This window comes from Physella acuta, unplaced genomic scaffold, assembly GCF_028476545.2.
Source record: "Physella acuta isolate Inbredline_101_S28 unplaced genomic scaffold, ASM2847654v3 ptg000819l, whole genome shotgun sequence".
In the NCBI taxonomy this organism is placed as follows: Eukaryota; Metazoa; Mollusca; class Gastropoda; family Physidae; genus Physella; species Physella acuta.
The window spans coordinates 265,009-287,538 of record NW_026732337.1 but is presented as its reverse complement, the minus strand read 5'-3'; the positions used below and the strand labels follow the sequence as shown (position 1 = coordinate 287,538).

Genomic DNA, 22,530 nt, shown 5'->3' with positions numbered 1-22,530 from the left:
GCTTGTGTGAAGCCAAGGATACTGCTTATTTATACTTGGCCCACAGTTATGGTTTACTCCTGGCTGTTGGGTTAAGTGGTATACGTATTCTATTGATTGTATCCCTTGGGCTGGTGTTAAGCCAGGGATAGAGGTAATTTTAGACTTGACCCGCAGCTATGGTTTACTCCTGGCTGTCGGGTTAAGTAATACGCACATTTTATTGATTGTGTCCCTTGGGCTGGTGTTAAGCCAGGGATAAAGGTATTTTTAGACTTGACCCGCAGCTATGGTTTACTCCTGGCTGTTGGGTTAAGTAGTAGAGTTGTTACCTGACCCACAGTCACGGTTCGTTCCGGACTGTCGGGTTTGGTTATAATATTATTATCTTTATAGTGACCTTTCGCTTCCTGTGGTGATCATGTTGATCCCCAGGAGAGTGTTCGGTTCGTTCTAGTCACTGTGAAGGTACACTTGTTTTTAATAGATTTTATTTTACTTAGCCTTTTGTTAGGCTGGTAACTGTGTTGAGCTAGTAGTTTGAGCTCAGTGTCCTGGCAGTGTTCCAGTTAATTGTTAAAGTATGTTCTGTGTGAACTACCTGCAGGTGGTGGAGATGTAATCCAGCCAGCCTGTGGTTAATGCTTTGTATATAACTTTTTTTGTAAAGTAATTAATTTATTTGTTTTCCTTTTTCTAGGACGTAGTCCGAAATTGGGTGTTGTGTTTGATGTAAAAAGTTTGTTTCGTTTGGTTCTGTTTTGTGTCAGTTTATATCTATTCTTTTTTTATAACTTTTGGTTCCATGCAATAAATTTTATTAACTGTAAAAGTTTTTGTTTTATTTTAGTAGCTTATTATTTAGACTAAGGTTAGGGTTCAACCACTGTGGGTTCTACCACGGTTGCACTGACCGGACAGATTAGTTAGTTAAGCCTAGAAGGGTAGATATTAGGTATCCCCCCTAGCAGGGCTTACATTAATCATTTATTATACAACTAATATGAAACACCGAATTCTTTTATTAATACGTAGCAAAACAATATTCACGATGCAGAGTGCAAGAAATACAGAAGCACTAGTACATAGAGACAACCTTCATTTAATATTATACACGTGATATTAACTATCTATAACTATCCTATCTTTAGCTCATGTTGCGAGCCTCATTTTAGTGTATTCAGCTTTAATAGGTACCCGTCATTATTTGGGTACAAGTAATGGCATTACCATTAAATTTAAAAATGGAGGCCGGCGTAGCCGGGTCGATAATCTAATGGCTGCTAAAGCGAAAAGGTCTGTGTTCGAATCCTCCGGTTCGATGGTTGGAACAGCAATTCATTTAGGAGAGAAAAATAACAAAGGCACTGAAAGCAAATGTATAAAGAAAAGCATCCTGAGATCGAAGTCAACAGCCTAAATGGCGCATAGCATGTTGACATGTGATACTTAATTGTGTTGGAGGAAATCCCGGCAACATTACAATTAGAAACGAAGAAGAAATTAAAAAAAAAACATTAAGTAATATTGAAAATCTAAAAAAAAAAAAGATTTCTCGATTGAAGAAAGATAATCAAAACAAGTATTAACTCTTGCATTATGGTTGTCTTTCCTGATTTGAGTATAATATCTAACATGATAATAATAATCATTAAAAAAGTTTTAAAAAACCCACGTTTTCTGATTGAACTAAAAAGTAGAAAATAAATGCTATAGGCCCTACATCACAATAATGCAAGCGATCACTCTACTATAAGCGATGAAAAACGTGGGGCGCCGAAGTAAAAGTTATTTTACTATTGATTAGATAATACTATGACTTTTATTAGGGAGCTTGTAGAGAGTCAACAGTATTAGAAACTGTAAGAAAATCACGGCGCCCCACGTTTTTGCTCGCTTATAGTAGAGTGATCGCTTGCATTATTGTGATGTAGGGCCTATAGCATTTATTTTCTACTTTTTAGTTCAATCAGAAAACGTGGGTTTTTTAAAACTTTTTTAATGATTATTATTTTCTACTTTTTAGTCTTTGTCTGTTTGTTTGCATTAAAATCTTGCTATCGATTTTATCTTTTCACTTTTTTTGGGTAAACGAAGACAACTCGTAAAAAGACAACTCGTAAAAAGACAACTCGTAAAAAGACAACTCGTAAAAAGACAACTCGTAAAAAACACGTTGTTTGAATACGTTACTGACTAGTACACATAGATTTGAACCCGTGTCGAGTGGGATAGCAATCGTGTGCCCAACCACTCGACCATATCGTCTCCCCCAAACTGTCCTACCTCCTGTAAGTTTAAACTCGGTTCAAGCTAAATTCTCTGCCCCTAAGCCTGTGGCGACATGTGATCGTTCGCTTCACTGCGCGCGAGGTACGCGTCGCTGGTTTTTTTTCTAATGGCTAGCAGAGGAGAATTATATATATAGATTATATAGCGGTCTAAAATGCTCAATAAAATGTTTCCATTGATCAATTTAGTAATAATAACAATTGAATATTCAATGGTCATCCAAAAGAAAGCTTCCCTGAAAATTTCAGCGCGCTAGCTAACTGGGAAGTGCCAGAAATTTCGATCGCAAGATTGGATTGGAAAGACAAACAAATAAATAAATAAATAAACACACAGAGAAAGCAAGTTAAAGAAAACGTGGGAAAAAGCGTCCAAAACGTGAGACGGAACAATACCTGCAGGGTGTTTCTATTAGCGAACACACTCTGTCATCCCAGTCTTTCTATCCCCGAACACTTTTTACCCAGCCACTTATTCATCTCAGACAATACCTGCAGGGTGTTTCTATTAGCGAACACACTCTGTCATCCCAGTTTTTCTATCCCCGAACACTTTGTACCCAGCCACTTATTCATCTCTCTGTCCCAGCACTGATCACCCAATACCGAATAATCGAAGATCAATACAACAATACATCATCACCACAGACCCCCCGTCACCCCCCCCCTCCCCTCCACTACCCAACATACCTGGATTTTGTTTCGGCTGCTGCCCATCAATACATCATCACCACAGACCCCCGTCATCCCCCCTCAACTACCCAACACACCTGGATTGTGTTTCGGCTGCTGCCCATCAATACATCATCACCAAGACCCCCCCCCCCCGTCAAATCCCCCCCCTCCCCATACAATACACAACACACCTGGATTGTGTTTCGACTGGTTTCCGAAACACAAACCAACACAAGACGTCCACAAACAAACTCCATTCAATACACAAACTGTTTACATTGTCGTGTCACATGACACGGTTCAACCAATCACAGGCCATCCTTCAACAGCGAGACGCCGTGTCGTCGACAGGTTGGGAAACCTGAGGTTTTCAGGTTTTCAAGTTTTCAGCTCCCATTTCACGTCTGTTTTACGCAGGTTTACACATTCAGAATATGGTTCAGTATTTAACGTTTGCTATATGCTAGCTCATACATTTAGAATATGGTTCAGTATTTAACGTTTGCTATAGGCTAGATCATACATTTAGAATATGGTTCAGTATCTATATTTTACTTCTGCTATTCGCGCTGTTACTTCTCATTATCTCGCGGATTAGCTCGTATTCAAACCTCTAGCTATATCAAGTTTCTCGAAATGTGTCACTCCTAAAAAGGGAAAAGCTACGTTTTTTTCTCAGTTAATTTTCTTATAACTTTTATTTTTCAAGAAGTAGTTTTAAAAATATTTCTTTAATCGTGGAGGTAATTAGTTTAAAGGTTCATTTCGTCCACTTCCGGTTAATTTACCCGGATTTTATCGCTTCCTGAGATGAGGTGACCTAATGACCTATCTGTACATAGCGTTAGGTCTGAGAGAGGTCAGACTGTCAGTGTATATGGAGGGTGCTTTTCACAGATTTAAATTGGTTGAAATGGGTCTTTATGTTATTTTTTTTGAAGCGGATACGAAGGTGGGGGGGGGGGATTGGTTGGGGAGGTCTTTATTAGTTGTGTGTCTAAGTGTGCGGGTAAGTGTGTGTGGGGGAGGGGAATTAGGGTCAAGGAGGTCTTTGCTAGCTGAATTTATAATGTGGGGTGATGTCAAGTGTGTGTGTTGGGGGGGGGGGGGGTATTTGGGTCAGGAAGGTCTGTCAGTACAGTTATAAAGGGGGTCTGTGTTTACTACTTCTTCTTTTCTTCTTCTTCGTTCTTAATTATTAGTGTTGAAGGGGATCGAGATTTATCTGCCAGTGGGTTTGAACTCGAGATTTTGTTCGAATTTATCAACCATGCCGACTCGACCATATATATATATATATATATATATATATATATATATATATATATATATATATATATATATATATATATATATATATATATATTCCAATCTCTTACGTTTTGAACGAATAGTTGACAGTCAATTAAATTATCCGATGATTCACAATACATATTTAATTATGAAAGTGACTTTCGAATCCTAATTATTTTTAATTAATAAATTACTTTTTCTGCACTCATATATGGGAATCAACCCTCCCCCCCCCCTCCCCACCCTTTCCCCCCGCGTATGAGTCCTTTAATGAGCTGTAAAATTTTACATCACCATTTAACGTCTCAATATTCATCAAAAGAAAGCCCCCCCCCTCCCTACCCCGAAGCTTCAGACCCTCCCCTAAAGAAACCAGCTATCACTAACACTGTCCCTGACAGACGAATTTCTGACAGAAAAAAAAAATAATAATTTGAAATTTTAAATATTAGCCTCATTTAATTTTTTGATAGGAAGTCATTGACAAGTTATCGATTACAGAGAACATTCCAGCTAATTAGGTTAAACTTAATTAACTCCTTCTTATGAACGTGACATTTCTCATAGATGTTAGAATAGATAAGCTTTTATTTAAGTACCATCGTCACATCCTGTTTCTAAAAATTTATTTTGTAGCAATGCGTCATAGCTATTCGTGATGACACATTAAGACCAAGGGTATTGCGGTTTTTGAACCTATCGCTACCAGTCTTTCTTCAAGACTTTTATCTACGGGGGGGGGGGGGGGGGCACTTGAAATTTTTGGGGGTGGGGGTAGGGCGGGGCGGACTAAACTTTCTATTCGGTGGGGGGGGGGGGGGAGGGGTGCGGTAGACGTTCTTCGGGGGGGGGGGGGGTGGATAAATGCCTGAAAGAAACTCTCACTCAAACTTAATCCACCCCTGGTTCCAATGCTGGCCTTAAAAAACGCCACATATATGATATATTCATTTTGATATTTTTTTAACTTGTCAGTTTTGTCGTCAGAGCTATAAATAAAGTTAATTCGAGCTTAGGTTCATGGATAAAAAACATTTTACAACATACATTACGATTTTAAAACCCATATTTTAGCTATCTTATTGTTAACTACATCGTTTTTCATATTGAAACCCAATTTTAGCAATTATCTTGTTTACAAAACAATTTCCAAAAGCAAAAAAAAAACAAAAAAAAAGCCCATTGCTAATAGCATATTTTCCACATTAAAACCAAATTTCAGCTCTCCCTTCGTTAACAACAGCTTGCTACATTCAGACCCATGTTTAACCATCCCATTGTTAAAGACATAATTTTCCACATTTAAACAAAATTTTAGCTCTCCCATTGTTAACAAATGTTTACAACAGTCGAATCCATGTTTAACCATCCCATTAATTTCCACACAGTAAAACATTGTTTATAACATAATTCCCCACAGTAAAAAAAAATATTTTATCTATATCCCATTGTTAACCACAAATCCTCATATTTAACCATCCCATTGTTAATAAAATAATTTCCCACAGTAAAACCATATTTTAGCTAACCCATTGTTAGCAACAAAACTTACAATTTCCCACATTTAAAACCTATCAATCAGTCTTTTATTTCTTGTTCAAGAACAAAAGAAGAGAAAAAAAATCTACAAAACAATTTAAAATAATTGTTCAACAACAGCGATAATTAAAAACAATTATCTAAATTTAATAATTATTCTTGTTCAGTCGAATGATCATTGTTTATGAGAAACAGTTTTTTTGTGGTTTATTGTTTTATTTCTTAAATTTTCCAACTGGTGAAGTATATATTTTTCTATATAAATTCTATTTCGTTCGGGGGGGGGGGGTTCCAACGGCTATCCCCCTCCCCCCACCTAAGAGATGCCTGTATAAGTCTTAGTATTCATTTACAATTTACAAAACAGCATATTGTGAATGAAGAAATGTTAAACCTACATGCTCAATTGCAATATTTCACCACCAAACGATCTCATAATAAAATGAAAATCTAAAACTAAGACTAAAATATTGTATAGCAATTGTTAGGTTTTTAAAAAAAAATAATTTCCGAGAATTCGAAAAAAATAAGTTATCAAACGAAATGACAATAATGTTTGCGATGTTGTGGGATAACTTCTTTAGCTTCATCAGCAACCTTTCTTGTAGAGGAAACTTTATAATTAAACAACTGCAGTCTTGCAGATTGTTTTTTTTTTTGCGAGAACAAAAGCTATGGAAGCAAACCACGAAACAAAAGCAACCTAAATATTGAGTCATTTATCCACATGGCGTATAAATTGTTGACAAGTAATGGTTAATTTTGTAGGGAGAAACAACGTCCAATATTAAAATAAAGAACGAAGAGAAAGAAACAGATATTCTTTGAAAAAAAAACGAGAAATAAAACAATGTTTTAAACTCTAAGATATAATTAAGACTATGGAAGCAAACTACGAAAGAATAGCCAGCTAAATATTGAGTCATTTATCCATTTAAATTGTTGACAAGTAAGGATTAATAATGTTGGAAGAAAAAGCGCCCAATATTAAAATAAAGAACGAAAACAAAGAAACAGATCTTCGGAAAAAAAAGAGAAATAAAACAATGTCTTAAACTCTAAGGTATAATTAATTAAAATAAAGTACAACATTCAACGCGGTGAATAATAGTAACCAACGCAAAAAAAAATCCCATTTCATTCTCTAACGAAACATGTTTACATGTAGTTACTTCTGCGTCTGTTTTCGCAAAGTGCGTGAGAAATTGCTTACAAAAGTACATTTTGGGTCAGTATCCCTGGGTAAAGTAAAAACTTGTCAGCCTTCAGACAGAAAAACAAAAGAATTGTTTTAATGTACCTTTGTTGTTGATGAGTGAGAGAAATCAAAGGTACACTCGAGATTAAAACAAAAAAAAAACGTTTTCAGGTAAAAATAAAAGTTTTTATGTTTCCAGCGAATTTGAAAGCAATAAATTTGATTGTGGCTCGCCTTAGCTCTAACAGTAGTAATAGCTTTCTGCTTCTTACACAGTTGCGTATTTTGAAACTAAAATTTAAAGAGAAAAAATTTACACAATCGCTAATTCCAACACACACACACACACACACACACACACACACACACACACACACACACACACACACACACACACACACACACACACACACACACACACATATATATATATATATATATATATATATATATATATATATATACAAATGTCTGTGTATGTATATAGATGTTTGCGAGTAAAAAATTAGCACTAGACTCCATTATTTAAGTTAATATTCAAATGGCTCTGGTATGATTTAATAGCGAATATATTTTTATTGATATTTCTATGAAAAATCTATTTTATGAACACAATGCACTATTATTATTTAATTAATTATTGTTATCTTATAAATAGCATATGACATATTCTTTAGATTAGAACGGGCTCTTCAAGGTTTTTGCACATTATTTTTTGTACATTCTGTTTACTCACAATTTAGTGTTGTCCGAAGCACAATAATAGAACATATGAAACAATGCAATGAAATGTAATTCCTTCTAATTTTTAACCAGACTATATCATTAAAAAAAAACAACAGAAATTCTGTTTTGCACTTTAAATCAGCCGTTCCGACAAGGAAGCACCCTGGCTTTGCTGGTTAAATTGCCTTGTTGCTGAAATTGAGACAAGAATTAATAGAATGGCACCTTACAGAGTCGATTAATAGTTTGTTTAAATTAATGGTTTTACTTTCCGACGCCGCCTTAATGAATACTTTTGCCTAGAAGAAATGTTTTCATTTTTTAAAGCGATTCTACAACATTTACAATTAGTACATTCTTCTAAGTGTTTATAAGTGTTTATTGTAAACACCCTCTGTAAAGAAATTATCCAAAATGGTTTCGAATAAACCACAAAGTTATGTACGAAACATGTTTAAAACAACATTTTGTATTTTATATTATTACGAGCCGACCCGCGGCGTATCATACGCCGCTATTTAGTTGTTTTATTTTCTACTTTTTAGTAATTCATAATTTGTGAAATCGACAGTACCAATGCTGCCACTGAATATGTTTGCTTTAAAACACTATCAGTAGCTCGTTAAGGACGATAACCCCCCCCCTCCTTTCCCCAACCCCTACACCACCCCAGACCCCACCCGCGTGAAAGCAGCCTCCTCTTAGTTACCTCCCGTAAGTATAAAATCGTTTCAAACTAAATTATCTGTCCCTAATAGCCGTCACTAAACCAGGCTCTACGATTGTAAACATTTAGCGTGATAGACAGCTCACCAGACCGTGTAAGGGTGGGGGTAGTAGGGAGCGCGCTTACAGCTTGGTGTTTTTTAGGGTATCCAAGAAGAGAATTATATATATATATATATATATATATATATATATATAGATTGTATTTTCTCTTATGAATTGTACTTAAAAATTTATTGTAGAACTATTTGAAAAAAATCTTTTGTTATTAACTATTTAATTTAATTTAATTTAATTTATCCGCAGTGGTGATTCTCCTGATGGACCTGGATGACCAGCTGACCGTCCTAGCTGCCGCCTCTTCACTGTCCATGACAAAAAGCCACGCCTTCTTCACCTTCAGCAAAACCCCGTACAACGTTAAATCCCTGAGTCTGATTGGCTTAGACAGCACGGTGACGTCACAGCCACGGTTCATCAACGACAGCAACGCCGTGAATATCAACATATTCGAAAGCGTCTTCGTCATAGCTGCGTCATTTCCGGTAGATTATACTAAAAATAGCTCAGTTCCGGTGATAGACCGGGCGAAACGGTATGCGGATTTCGCCACACAAGACGACTCAGATCCGTCGTCCGTAGAATTTATACAACACAAAAACCTTAAAAATAGTTTATTTTTTAAAACTGAAGATGACTTATTACATGAAAATCCCGGTGAAAAATCGAGCGAAAGTCTCGATTTTGCGACAATGAAAGTTACATCGAAAGTACACACTCCGCCTGTGTTCGACAGGCCTGTTACGGACGGTTTTGTTTTATCTCCTGTAAATATTTTACCTACGGCTTCCAGACCTCAAACTCTTTTTGTTCACACTCACGTGCCTCTATCTCAGTCCAACTTTTTCTCTCTCGCGCAGGCGCGAGACGCCGGGACTCGGCCGTCTAGTGACGTCACCCCGGCTTCTGTGTTGGTAAAATCGGAAAATAAAAACCCTAATTCCGGGGATGTCCGCTATGATAAACAAAACACTAGAAATCAGGAAGAGCTTGCGAACAGGGGCAATAACCAGCCTCTCTTCTTCGCCAGTGAAATTTCGGGATTATCTGATTCATTTCCAGGGGCGATAATTCACGATCCCGACAAAGAAGAGTTACCGCCCCGCCGGAAAAGAGACTTGGAGTCTTTTAAATTAACAGACGTGGACATTGAAGCGGTGTATGACATGGTGTACCTCGTCGCCTACTCCTCCTACAGGTTCCTCTCCTTCACCGGAAACACCTCCATCCCAACCTCCCACGACCTCATAAGAATTGTCAAAGATCTCAACTTTTCGGGAAGTTCCGGAACCTACCTTTTAGACGCCAGCCAGAAACTGAGTTTCGACTTCGGGGTTTATGATTTCAACTCGACTTCCGGTGTCCTGGAGAACCGCATCTTCTTCGAGGCCACGTCGAGTGTGTCTTGGGAGAGGAAGACACTGCAGGCGATCACCTGGCCTGGCAGGTATATACTGGCAGCTGACGAATGCTACAAGCAGGTTCCGAATTGTAATGAAGGTAAATCCTATTTTATCAAAGTATTTCCCGCAGCGAAGGCTACGCCTCTTCATCTGAATCTAATAGCTAAAATAACATGTGCACAGATACTTTATGAGATCATGAGATTTAGTCGCTGGGTTTTGTTATATTATTATTAAGCAGACATGTCGTTGGTGCCTCCGAAATACCACTTTGATATTTTTATGCTATTTTCCCCCAAAACGACGCTCGCCCCAGTAGCACCGCATTTGCAAACTTGCTTATTGTTTTAAAACAGTGAAAATTATTTAGCGGCTTTTCATGTTTCATCAACTTTTCCCGTTCGTGCCCAAAAAACACATGTGGCAGATGAAGTAGAGCTCATCTGTCCTTGTTTATATACAAGAGATATATATTATAACTTGATGTCGGCATTCCTTACCATAATTTATAATGGCATCTTAGTCCTTGACTATGTAGTACTGGGTGGGTTGTATAGAATGAACATGATAAAAATTATCTTAATTATATTGTTACAAAAAGAAGTCGAGTTCGAGAAGGTTTCATTTACGACGAATTTAGGAAACTTGCGTTGGTGATAATACAATGTAACTAAATAAAACATAACCATTAATACTTAGCTGACAAAATAACCTCTATACATTGTGCTAATTAAGCTAATTAATTCCTCAGGACTCAAGAGCTCGTACATCGCTGCCATCGTCTTGTCGGCCCTTATCGTTATCGTCGGTGCTATTATCGTCAGCGTCATAATCAGGTAACAACAAAATAGTGTGTTATTAGCGAAGAACAATGCTTTCTGTGCTTTTTCAGTAGCTTGGCTATTTTGTCGTTATGACAAAACCAGATCGAGTAAAAACAAGCGACAAAAATCTCACATACAGCCATGGCAGAGAGAATTTTAACATTTCTAAAATTCCTATTAAAAAAATATGTCTAATATAGTTACATCAGCTATATTTGGAAACGCTATAGAAGGTGAATATTACAAAACCATTTCACGGTTACAAACAGGGCCGGGTAAATTAATTACCAATGATCTTTAATTAATTCTAAATTTAAAAAAAATAACAAAATAAATAAATCAACAATTTTTTAAAAAGTTTGACACATTCAATATATGACAGTCAATATTAGTCCCAGTACATTCGCCTAAGGTACTGCGTAATTTCTACTTTGTAAAGCTGTACTTTTCAGTCTTGCCAGTTAGGCATGTTGGAGCTAAAATCATCGAGTACTTTCTCCTTTCATAGCTGTCCTATTCACTATAATGGACGGCTTACTTTAACCACTCGATTACTTTTTCCTGGCTCGTCCAGTCTCCCATCTTTAAAGTACACATTTTATCTACATGCCAATGTTAAGTTAGACACCTATTTTTGGTTGATGTTTGTTTAATGTTTGGTTAAGTTTAATAGAGAAGGGGATAATCACGTGTAATTATCTTGTAAATTAATTTAATTGAGAAGCAAGCCAGCTCTAATTTCTTAATTAATTGGAATCTTTTATTTCGGGAAATGTTCTTTTGAATTTAGTTTTGAACATTATTTGCCAATCTATTTATTTGATTAGTAGGTCTTGATATGTAAGGTTTTGCGTAGTTTACGAAAAAGCTATTGCGCAATAGGATTTTTTTTTTCTTAGACACAGTCTATCAACATTATATTCATAGGTTTATATGTTTTCCTTTATTATGTGTATATGGCGAGTAAAAAAACAAGATACAAAAAAAAAAACACGAAAGAATACAAAATATGGAAGAGCGGGTTGTAACTCATGTACAAGTTTTAAAACATAGTGACGTGGCTGGAAATTTCGACCCCCCCCTCCCCCACTCCTACAACCCCCTGATGCTAACGACCCCTCCATGCACTTTAAGCTATCCCGTTGTTAACAACACAATTTCCCACCCCCATTAAATCACAGAGTCGTTAATTTGCTGTATCTCCCAGCCCGCACCCCCCCCTCCTTCTTCTGTCTGCATCCATCCTTCATTCTCCTACATAGACAATATCTTCTACCTCTACCATTTAGTTAGGGGCGCCAACGTTTACACCCCACTTGGGGTGCCCCCGAAGTGGTTTGTCCACGTGAGTGACGCCCATTTATCTTTCAGAGATTTCCCTTTAAACGGTCAATCTGTTTACAATATTTCGTATGCTCATCATTACGTTGTACTCACACTTTTATTCATAATCTTTATTACCTGAGTTAATCCGCTATTTTCTTCGTTCTCTTATTTAATTCACAAAGTTCCACATAGCTTTGCCAACATGCACCCCATCATCACCACCATCATCATCACCGTTATCATCAATTATTAACATAATTTTTAAGAGTATAAAATCTCCACAACTTATTACATCAAGTTCTTAAATTTATTAAAAAAGAACACAGAAATACCTGAAAGTTTTTTTTAAAAAAAGGAAAAGAAAAAGTAACGTTTAAGTATTTTTAGATTAGTACCCCTTGACATGACATAAAAACTGAAAAAATGACTCGCAAAAAGGCGATAAATTGAAGCTGATTAAATTCTTAAAGATGTATAGAAGTCTATTCCTTTTTAAAAGAAAATGACACTTTAATTACAAAATCAATATAGTCTAATCTGCACTTAAAGCATGTTTTATTTTTACGTTATTAACGAAAACAAAAGACAAAATGCAAGTGAAGCACTTTTTGTATTAACGTGAAGTTGCACGACGTGCTTACTATTAGGTTTCAAATGAAAGAGACCTAATTCAAAGCATTTAGTGCATTTTCAAAATGGTACAGAGGCGTAGCGAGGGGCGGGGGGCATATGTTCCCGGGCGCCGACCTTAGGGGGCGCCAAAATGGGTTGGAGAAACAAATCGAAAGTTTGAGGAGGGGGTTGCAAATCGAATGTTTGTCCCCGCGGGCTGGGAAGGGTCGCTACGCCTGTGAAATGGTAGTCCATTTTCTATAAAGGCAAATGCTGCACGTAAATCACATTAGTATATACAATTATCTTATACAAGCTGCATTTGTTATATCGCATCCTTGCATTTATTCCATAAATTACACCACACTTTTAAACCTGTTGATTTTTCTACAACTTGTTAAAGTCTGTATTTAAGTTCGGTAGTAAAATATATATTGAACATGTTTCACACAATACAAATATAAAATCGCTATTTTAAAAAGCTTAGAGGTTTAATAATTTTAAAATGATGAGGAAAACTAATATAGGTGTTTCATCACTTTACAACATCTGGGAACATGACTCTCCAGTTGTAGGTCAATCGATGTCAAATGACATCGATGTCAGATGTTCTGATGACTCCTCTCCCAATTACCCCAGTCCCCCCCCCCCCCCAAACAAAAAATAAAAAGATAAAAAAAATAAAATAGAAAACAATATGGCCCGCAGCAGCAACGTCTCAGGTTGGTGCCCAACGAGGTCAAACCATACAAACAACACTCCAAAACTTTACCTTAAACAACTGGTTTAACACCACAACAATGTGTTGCTTTTCTTATTCTTTTCTTATTGATTAGCTTTAGTTTTAATTAAACGACCTCATTTTGTGTAAGATCAAGTCACGAAACTGCAAAATGCTAAATTTGGAAGATAACTCCGTTAAATAAAATTAGGTTAAATCCCTTTAGCGGTGAAGCTATATTTTAACTATCCCATATTCCGATTAAAAAAAAAGCTGGTAATATTGCTTCAAAAACTTTAAACTATTTAAAAATATAAAAAAAAAGCTTTTTAGATCGTAAAATACAGTTTAAATCTATTTTTAATCCTTTAAAAGATACATTTATAATAATTAAAACAGATTCATTTCCTTTTTAAAAAAAACTTAAATTTCATTTTAACGAGTTTTTTTTTAAAGCGAGTTTGGAACCGATTAAAGATGGAAATTAAAAAAAAAATGTTAGCGTTGTAACGAGGAGGTTAGCATTGGGTGCAGATAGGATAAGTCGATAGAACGGTGTTAATGGCCAGAGATGGGACTTGCATATTTTGCTCAGTTTATGAGAGATTGGACGTGTTGGTGGTGCTAAAATAGGAGACGTGTGCATTGTTGGTTGTGCTAAAATATCCGAGATTGGATTTTAGGTTGGGCTAAAATCTATGTATATGATTCGCTTCTGGAGCCGTTAGAAAACAAGTTGGAAGCGCGCCTTACAGTCCCCTCTCTTCCTCTCTATCATTACCACCCCCACCCCCACATGGTCAGGTGAGCGGTGGTTCACTCTAAATGTTTACAATCATAGAGCCGGGTTTAGTGACGGCTATTAGGGGCAGATAATTTAGTTTGAAACGATTTTAAACTAAGAGGAGGCTGCTTTCACGGGGGGGGGGGGGGTGTATAGGGTAGGGGTTGGGGGAAAGGGGGGGGGAGGTCGTGTTTTAAAGCAAATATTTTCAGTGGCAGCATTGGTACTGTCGAATTCACAAATTATGAATTGCTAAAAAGTAGAAAATAAAACAACTAAATAGCGGCGTATGTTATGCCGCGGGTCGGCTCGCATGAGTTATTGCACTTTGTTGGTGGTGCTTAAATATGAGAGATTAGTTTGTGCTAAATTTGGAGAGATGTAAGATGTAGGTGGTGCTAAGTATGGACATTTGAGACTAGCAGACACCACTAAAAGTGGATAGATTATATTTGCATGTCGTGCTAAGATGTAATTTATCATCTGTATGTATATTTAAGATTGTAGATGTGTAGCTTCTCTCTCTCTCTCTCTCTCACACACACACACACACTCACACTCACACACACTCTCTCTCTTTCTCACACACACACACAAACACACCGCAGCAAGTGTCTTTTACCAAAAATGATTTCATTTTATATGTTTCTAAAGCGTATATTCTTATATCTGAATACCAGTTAAAATTTTGTATCCTACCCGGAGATAAAACTAACCAGGGGTCAGCCGACGTGCTTAACATATCCCTAGGATATCAACGCCCTCGGAAATATCGAGAAATAATGCATGGAAATCAACGTCTAGACGGAAACCACCAAGTCCAAGACGGCTGGTCAGGTTTTTCCATTCAAGGGCAACAACCGCATAGGCCGACCGAACTTTCACAATAACTTTCCTCATGTATTCGTTTTCGGCTTCACTGCCCTCGTCTAAGCGTCTATTTTTGAGACTTATTGGATCATCTCCCCTGAAGTGTATCTCGGTTACCTCCCCTCGACCCCGGCTTTGATACATCGACTGGCGATCCGCGGACATTAGCACGCCCAGTCGGGTTTAAAGAGGGGTTCGGATGATCGTAGTTTGGGAGAAATGGAATTCGGCTAGGTTTTCACATTTTAGCTTAAGGGAAGAAAGTGATCTTCTTCAGAAATAAAAGCTAATATGAACTTAACATTTAGATTTACTTTCCAAGTCTTCTAACATACAGATGACACTAGTGTTTGCTTGTTGTTTGTGTAAATTAACATAAAAGAGAAACATTTTAAAGTTCTGTTTGGTTTACTAAAGACTGGTTTTTTAAGTGTATTGTAGTTTGATTTCGTCTGTCAATTTTGCTTTTAAAAGTTTGGCTGGCGATGTATGTCTTTGAATTATATTCTAAACAACTTATTTAATAGGGGAGCCCATAGAATGTTTATAATGTGGAAACTAAATTTTTAATATACATTCAAACACTTCTCAAAGACAATTTTTAAATATCCCCTTGTTTAGTTAAACGTGTATTATTTCAAATCTTAAGTAATGCAAATACGAAATCCAACTTTTATAATTACCATCGGTAGAAACCCAAACATGTTCTAAACGTATCATTAAACCAACATATCATTAAGCCAACGTATCATTAAGCCAACGTATCATTAAGCCAACGTATCCTTAAGCCAACGTATCATTAAGCCAACGTATCATTAAGCCAACGTATCATTAAGCCAACGTACCATTAAGCCAACGTATCATTAAGCCAACGTATCATTAAGCCAACGTATCATTAAGCCAACGTATCATTAAGCCAACACATATGAAGTCTAAATGGTCGGAAAACTTTACTGAATTCTAACATTAAACCCGCTTTCTTTCAATTCAGTCTAAACTTAACCAAACCAAGTTAGACCAGACAACACCAAAAAATAAATCATACTAAATCACAATTTTTTAAAATTCCAAACTGAACATATTAAACATGACCAGAAACTAAAATAAACCATAACCTTGACCAAACCGAACCAAACAAACTCCAAACTATTTTTAATAATATTCAAACCATTACAAATCCAGACCAACCGCAACTACACGAAACCAAACCAAATGAATATTTTTTTGAGTGTAGATATCCTAAGCTCTTCACCTAAAACAAAATTAGTTTACAGTTATATTGTTTTCTTCAGCTTTTAGACCATTCTAGATCTTTTAAATACTACTAGCAAATCACTTACATTTTTTCTATCTTCTCAACTTTTCCTACGTAACTGCTCGAACCTGATGACGTCAACTATCAATTTTCTATTTCTAGTAAAGGTTAACTCCCTTATACAAACCACCAACGACGCCTCTCTCGAATTCATTTTGGAAATTTGCGCCAAGCATGAATACGACCGTAGCCACGATCTCGTTTCGTAGGCTCATTATGAGGTCTTGGATATTCTTTGTGGTGACGTTCGGTTCACAGCCTTCAACTCGCTGGCTGGACACTTCCTGTTGCCTAGCAACCAGGGCTAGGATTTTTTTTCCTTCTCTTTTTGACAGTGCTCAGTGAATCACGATCTTAGAATGTCGCTGACGTCTCAATGTCTGGCTCTTCCTGTGGATTCGTTTCGATTTCAGTACATCTGTCTCACCTTCAGTCTATCTGTCTCACCTTTGGTCCATCTGTGTCACCTTTGGTTAATCTGTGTCACATTTAGTCCATCTGTGTCACCTTTCGTCCATATGCGTCACCTTTGGTCCATCTGTGTTACATTTGGTCCATCTGTGTCACTTTTAGTCCTCCTGTCTCGCCTTCAATCTGTTTTAACTTTAGACAGGATGTCTTACCTTTAATCTTATCAATTTTAGACATTATCTGTCTTCGCTCCAGTCCACCTGTATTACCTTTAATCCACCTGTCTCATCTTCAGTTCATCTGTCTCACCATCAGTCCCCATGTTTCACCTTCAGTCCCCATGTTTCACCTTCAGTCCACCTGTTTCACCTTCAATCCACCTGTCTCACCTTTAGTCGAATTGACTCACTTTCTCTGTCTCCAGAGGCGTAGCGACCCTTCCCGGCACAAACTCTCAATTTGCACCCCTCCCCCCAGCTTTTCGATTTGCACCTTTTTCGATTTGCACCCCCCCTCCTTCAACTTTTCGATTTGCACCCCCCCTCTCAAACTGCAGAAATTATCTCACCTTCAGTCTACCTGTCTCACCATTAGTTCACATGTCTCACCATCAGCCCGTTTTGCCTGCAGTCCTTCTGGGAATTTGAAAAGAAATCCCTTTCTTAGAACTAAGTCCAAATTGAGTTACGAGATTTGACCGCAACTCGACAGACAGACAAACAACTGTTGGGACCTAAGTAAATGCTGGTGAAAATACTTTATGTCCCAACGTTCACCCCCCTCCCTCCCAAATCTAATTAGCTAATTGGGCTAGTCGCCGAGACATACTCGTTACATCCTCCCTACCCTCTCTGACGTAGCGAGTCACTTGGGGAGAAAAAAAAACAAGATGGCGTCCAGCAATAAAACCGCGGTCCGGAGACTTCCGGTTTTGCAAAAGCCGACGGCCGTTAAACGGAATGACTTCAGATGACCTTTGTCCTTGACGGTGACTACGCATGCGCGAAAAAAGAAGCCTCATGACGATGAAATGCGACTTGGCGTTAAATAACATTCCCTCTACTTTCTTTCCATTCCTCTCACAAAATGAGCTCGGTTAAATTTTATTTTAATTTTTCTTTCAAGGGAGAGTTTGGTTGTGCTTTGTTTATATTTGGTGTAATATCTTTACAAATCGATAGCAGTTAATCAAAGTGATATTTCACTTAAAATAAAAATATAAAGTGTGATGTTATAAATTATTGAATTTAAAAATAAATAAACATGAAGAACATAATTTTAAAAAGATTTTTATATATTAAACTCTAACTAAATAATTTTTAGAAATAAATTCCACAATAACAATAACTCCAACGTGAAATACGATCACTAAATTAAATTTTATTTTCAACTTGCCACGCATATTTTATTAAACGTAATATTTTTTTAAAAGTCAAAAAAATTTGACATGAAACAAGACGCCAAAAACATTTTCAGCATAAAATAGCAAAAAATATCAGCATGAAATAAAACCACAACTAGTGTTCTGAGACTAAAGCCCATTTTTTTATAGTCCAAGCACGTCGAAAACTTCTCTTCGAGCACACCCTCCTGAGTTATTTCCCATTCCAAGGCCGGGCACGAATGAGTCAACGAAGTTAATTCCCTTTCCGAAGGTCGCGCTTTTATACGCTACTCCTTCTTATCCCAGCGTTACCGATCTTTGATAAGTCTGAGAGCGTATGTTTCTTTTTATAGCCCCTTATCTGGAATAGTGGCTTCAAGGCCGACGGTGTTTTTTTTTTTCTTTCTTGTAGATTATTGCCCTTTAGAAGGTTGTTAGCGAGCCTGAATGTAGCGAGCCGTTGCGTCCAAATTGTATGCGATAAAACTCAAGAAATGACATAAATCAAGGTTCCTGGGGTGACATATTAAAAGGGATCATTCACGCTACATATAATTTTTGCATCACTTACCCACTGCTCAGTTAACTTTTTTGTTGCATCATCTTCCCCCCCCCTTTTCCTCCAAAAAAATCTTAATTTTGTATGTCACCAATAATATAATACAGTGATCTTTAGTACTATGGTCAATAACCATACAACGATATGGCCTTAAAATTCTTTACATCCTGTTCAGTAAAATAACTCTACTTCACCTGCCCGTAGAACATTAGGTTTGAATAGGCAATGTATTTTGAAACAAAAATAAGAACAAGATATGTGTACCAGATTTGAACCTCAAAGAGATGAAGTAGTTCATCTGTTTTCTGTGACCTCGGCCTTTACTTTCCATAATGTGAGTCAGGTACCCATCAGAGCTGGGTGGACTCAGTGATGCCCCACAGTTGCGAAATCGGAATCCGAAAACTCGAGACATTTGGACTAGTAGTTATTCGCTCTACGATCCGACCACGCTCTCCCATTGACCAACACAAAGGTGCCGAGAAAAGCAAACTTTCAGACAACACAGACAAGGACTTGAGATTTCAAGTAATAAATCTCGATATAAAATTGCATTCAACAACAGAATATTGCAGGGTTTTTTTTTCAATTTTTTGAAAAATTTTGAAAATCAATTTCAACAAATATCGTATTTTAAGAATTGAAATTATTAAACTAAATAAATCCAAAATGTAAATTTATTAAAAACAAGTTGGTCTAAGTATACTCTAACTATAAACTTTACATATCCTATTAGCATATTATCTACAACTCATGTAAACTTCTTCGTTCTTAATTTTTAGTGTTGGGAGGGATCGAGCCTTATCTGCCAGAGGGTTTGAACTCGAGACATTTTTTCGAATTTATCAACCATGAGCTTTGCCGACTCGAGCATGCTTCCATCACAATTAAGGATTACGTGTCAACTGGTTATGCGCCATTGAGGCCATTGACTCCGATTTCAGCCTGCAATTCTTTTTGGATTTGCTTCCATAGCCTTTGTTCAACCAAGAACAAACTACAAGGCAGCAGTTGTTTGATTTTGGAGTTGTCTCTCCTAGAAGAGTGGCTGTCCCCAGCTAACGAGCCTCATCTGCCCGAGCTCATGTAAACAAATACGGACATTAAACCAAACACACTGTCTAAAAATTGAACCTTAATCCGGAACACAGATCCTATTTTCTAAAATCTACAATAACCAAACAGTAGATCTATCTATTTAACATAACACATAGATCCAACTATAATCCCTATCCCCTTTAGCTAACAGACGCCATTGTAATTCTTCTTCTTATCATTTGAGTATTAAGGGGAAAGAATTTGAGAGCACTCTCCGCATCATCACATACTGGTCCACATGGATGATCTCCCCTTAGATTGATCTGTTGTCCCGCAGAGCTCAGCCTGCGCGGGTTATCTCCCCTTTGTTTACTTTATGAAATATTTAATCCATTAAGATTTAGTTTTTTTCAACGTGAACACGAATCCATGTTGGGAAATATTGTATTGATCTCTATTTTCTTCTTTCAGGCGGTATTGGGCGAACAAAGAAATGATCAAAGGCCCGAACAAAGTGATTCTTAATGCGGAGGATTTAGTGTTTGTTTTGAGGAAAGACATAGGCAAGGGATCCAGGGTAAGCTAAGCCGTGTGTATTTATCGTCATAGATATGTCTGGAAGAGCATTTTGATAAAGGTAGTGTGTCTGTAAAAACAAATACAAGCAGACAGATACACACATGTACATGTATATATCTATTTTCTATATATATATATATATATATATATATATATATATATATATATATATATATATATAAACATACATATACTATATATAAATATATGTTATGTGTACACAGACAGACACACATACACACATATATATATATATATATATATATATATATATATATATATATATATATATATATATATATATATATATATATATATATATATATATATATATATATACATTGCATACTAACAGGAAAGACTTTCGTATGGGAGGCATACAATAAAAACCTATACAAGTTATTATTTATTGCTCATAATGCCGAAAGACTTTTAAATTCACATTTGTATTCTAAATACTTTGCTTACTTGTAGAAGAAGTTTCTACCCTTGAAATGATTCTGATTTTTTTTCAAATTAAAGTAGAAAATCGAGTAAGTTTGCCAAATTTAATTATAGTCGTTGCAGTCAAAATTTGTTTTTGTTGGAATTTAATTGTCTAGATCAGTTCTCAAGTATAAAACAAAGAGTCTGTGTAAAGCCACATAAATATTAGTCGGTCCGCATTGACGATTCGTGTTTTTTTTTTTTTTTAAATACGTGTTCTATGGACACATACATGTACATACATTTGAAGGGTCAAGGGTGAAGCTCGTATATTGTAGATTGATGTATTCTGTATGTTTACATTTTTACGGACGTTATTAATATGTGGATATCGTAAATAAAATGTACGCAATAAATAATAATAGGCCTCTATGAACGCGATGGAAACGGTGTCAAACATTTTTTTTTCTTTTTTTTTAAATTTTTTTTTTTATTAATTCAATTGTTTTAAACATTTAAATATTTAAATCAGTAATAATAATATATTTGATAGATTTTACACAGCATCAAAGACATGAACAATGAACATCAATTGCATATATAATAATCAAAGGGATAAAATAAAATGGCATAAGAACTAGATTAAAATAAGGTGTGCAAACTAGGTTTCTCTTGACTGCTTAGTTTAGTGTGCTGCGGAGTCAAAAGTTCTCATTGTAGCCACCCATGGACAGAAATAGAAACGACCGGGGGAGAAGTGTCTCTGTAATACACATACTGATCTATCATTCCAAAACTTTCCATGACATAAAATTGACCCTTGGCAATGAGGGCACGCTACCTTGAAATATCCGCCAGTCCGGTTGAGTGGGGGGGGGGGGGGGGGTGTCCTCAACCACGTCCTAGGACTACTTTCGCTCAATTATGTATTATACGAGCCATCTTAATAAATGTAGGCCTATATTTTCTTTTTATTGAGTTTTTCAAATTTATGATTGCAAAATATGTATTTTTTATCAAACTTGCAGGCTATATCTTTTTAATAATAAAACTAATCTTCTTTCTAATTGCGAAATCATTGATTTTAAAACTGTAAAAATACATTATTTGAAAGATTTTTGATATTCTAATACTGCTAATCTATCCCTCTAGTACCATTGCCTCCACAGTTCTTTCCCTTTCTACCGCCATTTATCTTTGATATTATTATACATATGCAAACCAAAGGGAAACAATTCGAGCGAGGCAGACAAAGAGTTATCCTTCCTTCCTTTGCGCCATTTTGTCCAGCTAGGTTGTTGACATTGATCGAGCTAGCAGGACGCAGGAAAACTATACATACATTACATCGTATACATCTATATGTTTAACTTGCAAATGGCTGTATCTAGAAAACTTGGAATTTTTTCTACGTCGAAATAATTGTGAAGAAAAAACTTTGGCTTTTGGCGTATTTATCGAAAGCCACCAATTCACAGACACGCACTCTTATAAATAGTTGTAGTACAGAATATAGGAAAGAATATTTTATCAATATTTAAAAAAAATATTTTAAAGACAAAAATGTTACTGACTTATAAACTGTAATGAGCTTTCACTGTAAACTAATTTCTAGCTTCACTGTTAAAAACGATGGATGTGCTACTAAACATTAGAGATGTGGGGGGGGGGGGGGGGGGTCGGGAGTGTAATAGATAAACAATTTTGTATTTGAACTGACAGTAAACTCTGAAGTTAGCAGGGATGAAGCTATTTGACAGTTTTTAGATATGCTTTGCTGCTTCGAGAAAA

At 36.4% G+C, this 22,530-nt stretch overlaps 1 protein-coding gene across 1 annotated transcript in view; it reads left to right on the top strand.

The window, feature by feature from the left end:
* The first annotated feature begins 3,235 nt into the window (after positions 1-3,235).
* Positions 3,236-22,530, top strand: part of LOC131951641 (retinal guanylyl cyclase 2) — a 92,565-nt gene continuing 73,270 nt past the window's right edge. Inside the window, exons 1-6 of the mRNA XM_059313983.1 lie at positions 3,236-3,296; positions 8,734-9,022; positions 9,281-9,987; positions 10,642-10,726; positions 11,482-11,544; positions 20,206-20,311. Of these exons, the coding sequence (XP_059169966.1) occupies positions 3,236-3,296; positions 8,734-9,022; positions 9,281-9,987; positions 10,642-10,726; positions 11,482-11,544; positions 20,206-20,311 (1,311 nt within the window). The remainder of the gene's footprint in view (positions 3,297-8,733; positions 9,023-9,280; positions 9,988-10,641; positions 10,727-11,481; positions 11,545-20,205; positions 20,312-22,530) is intronic.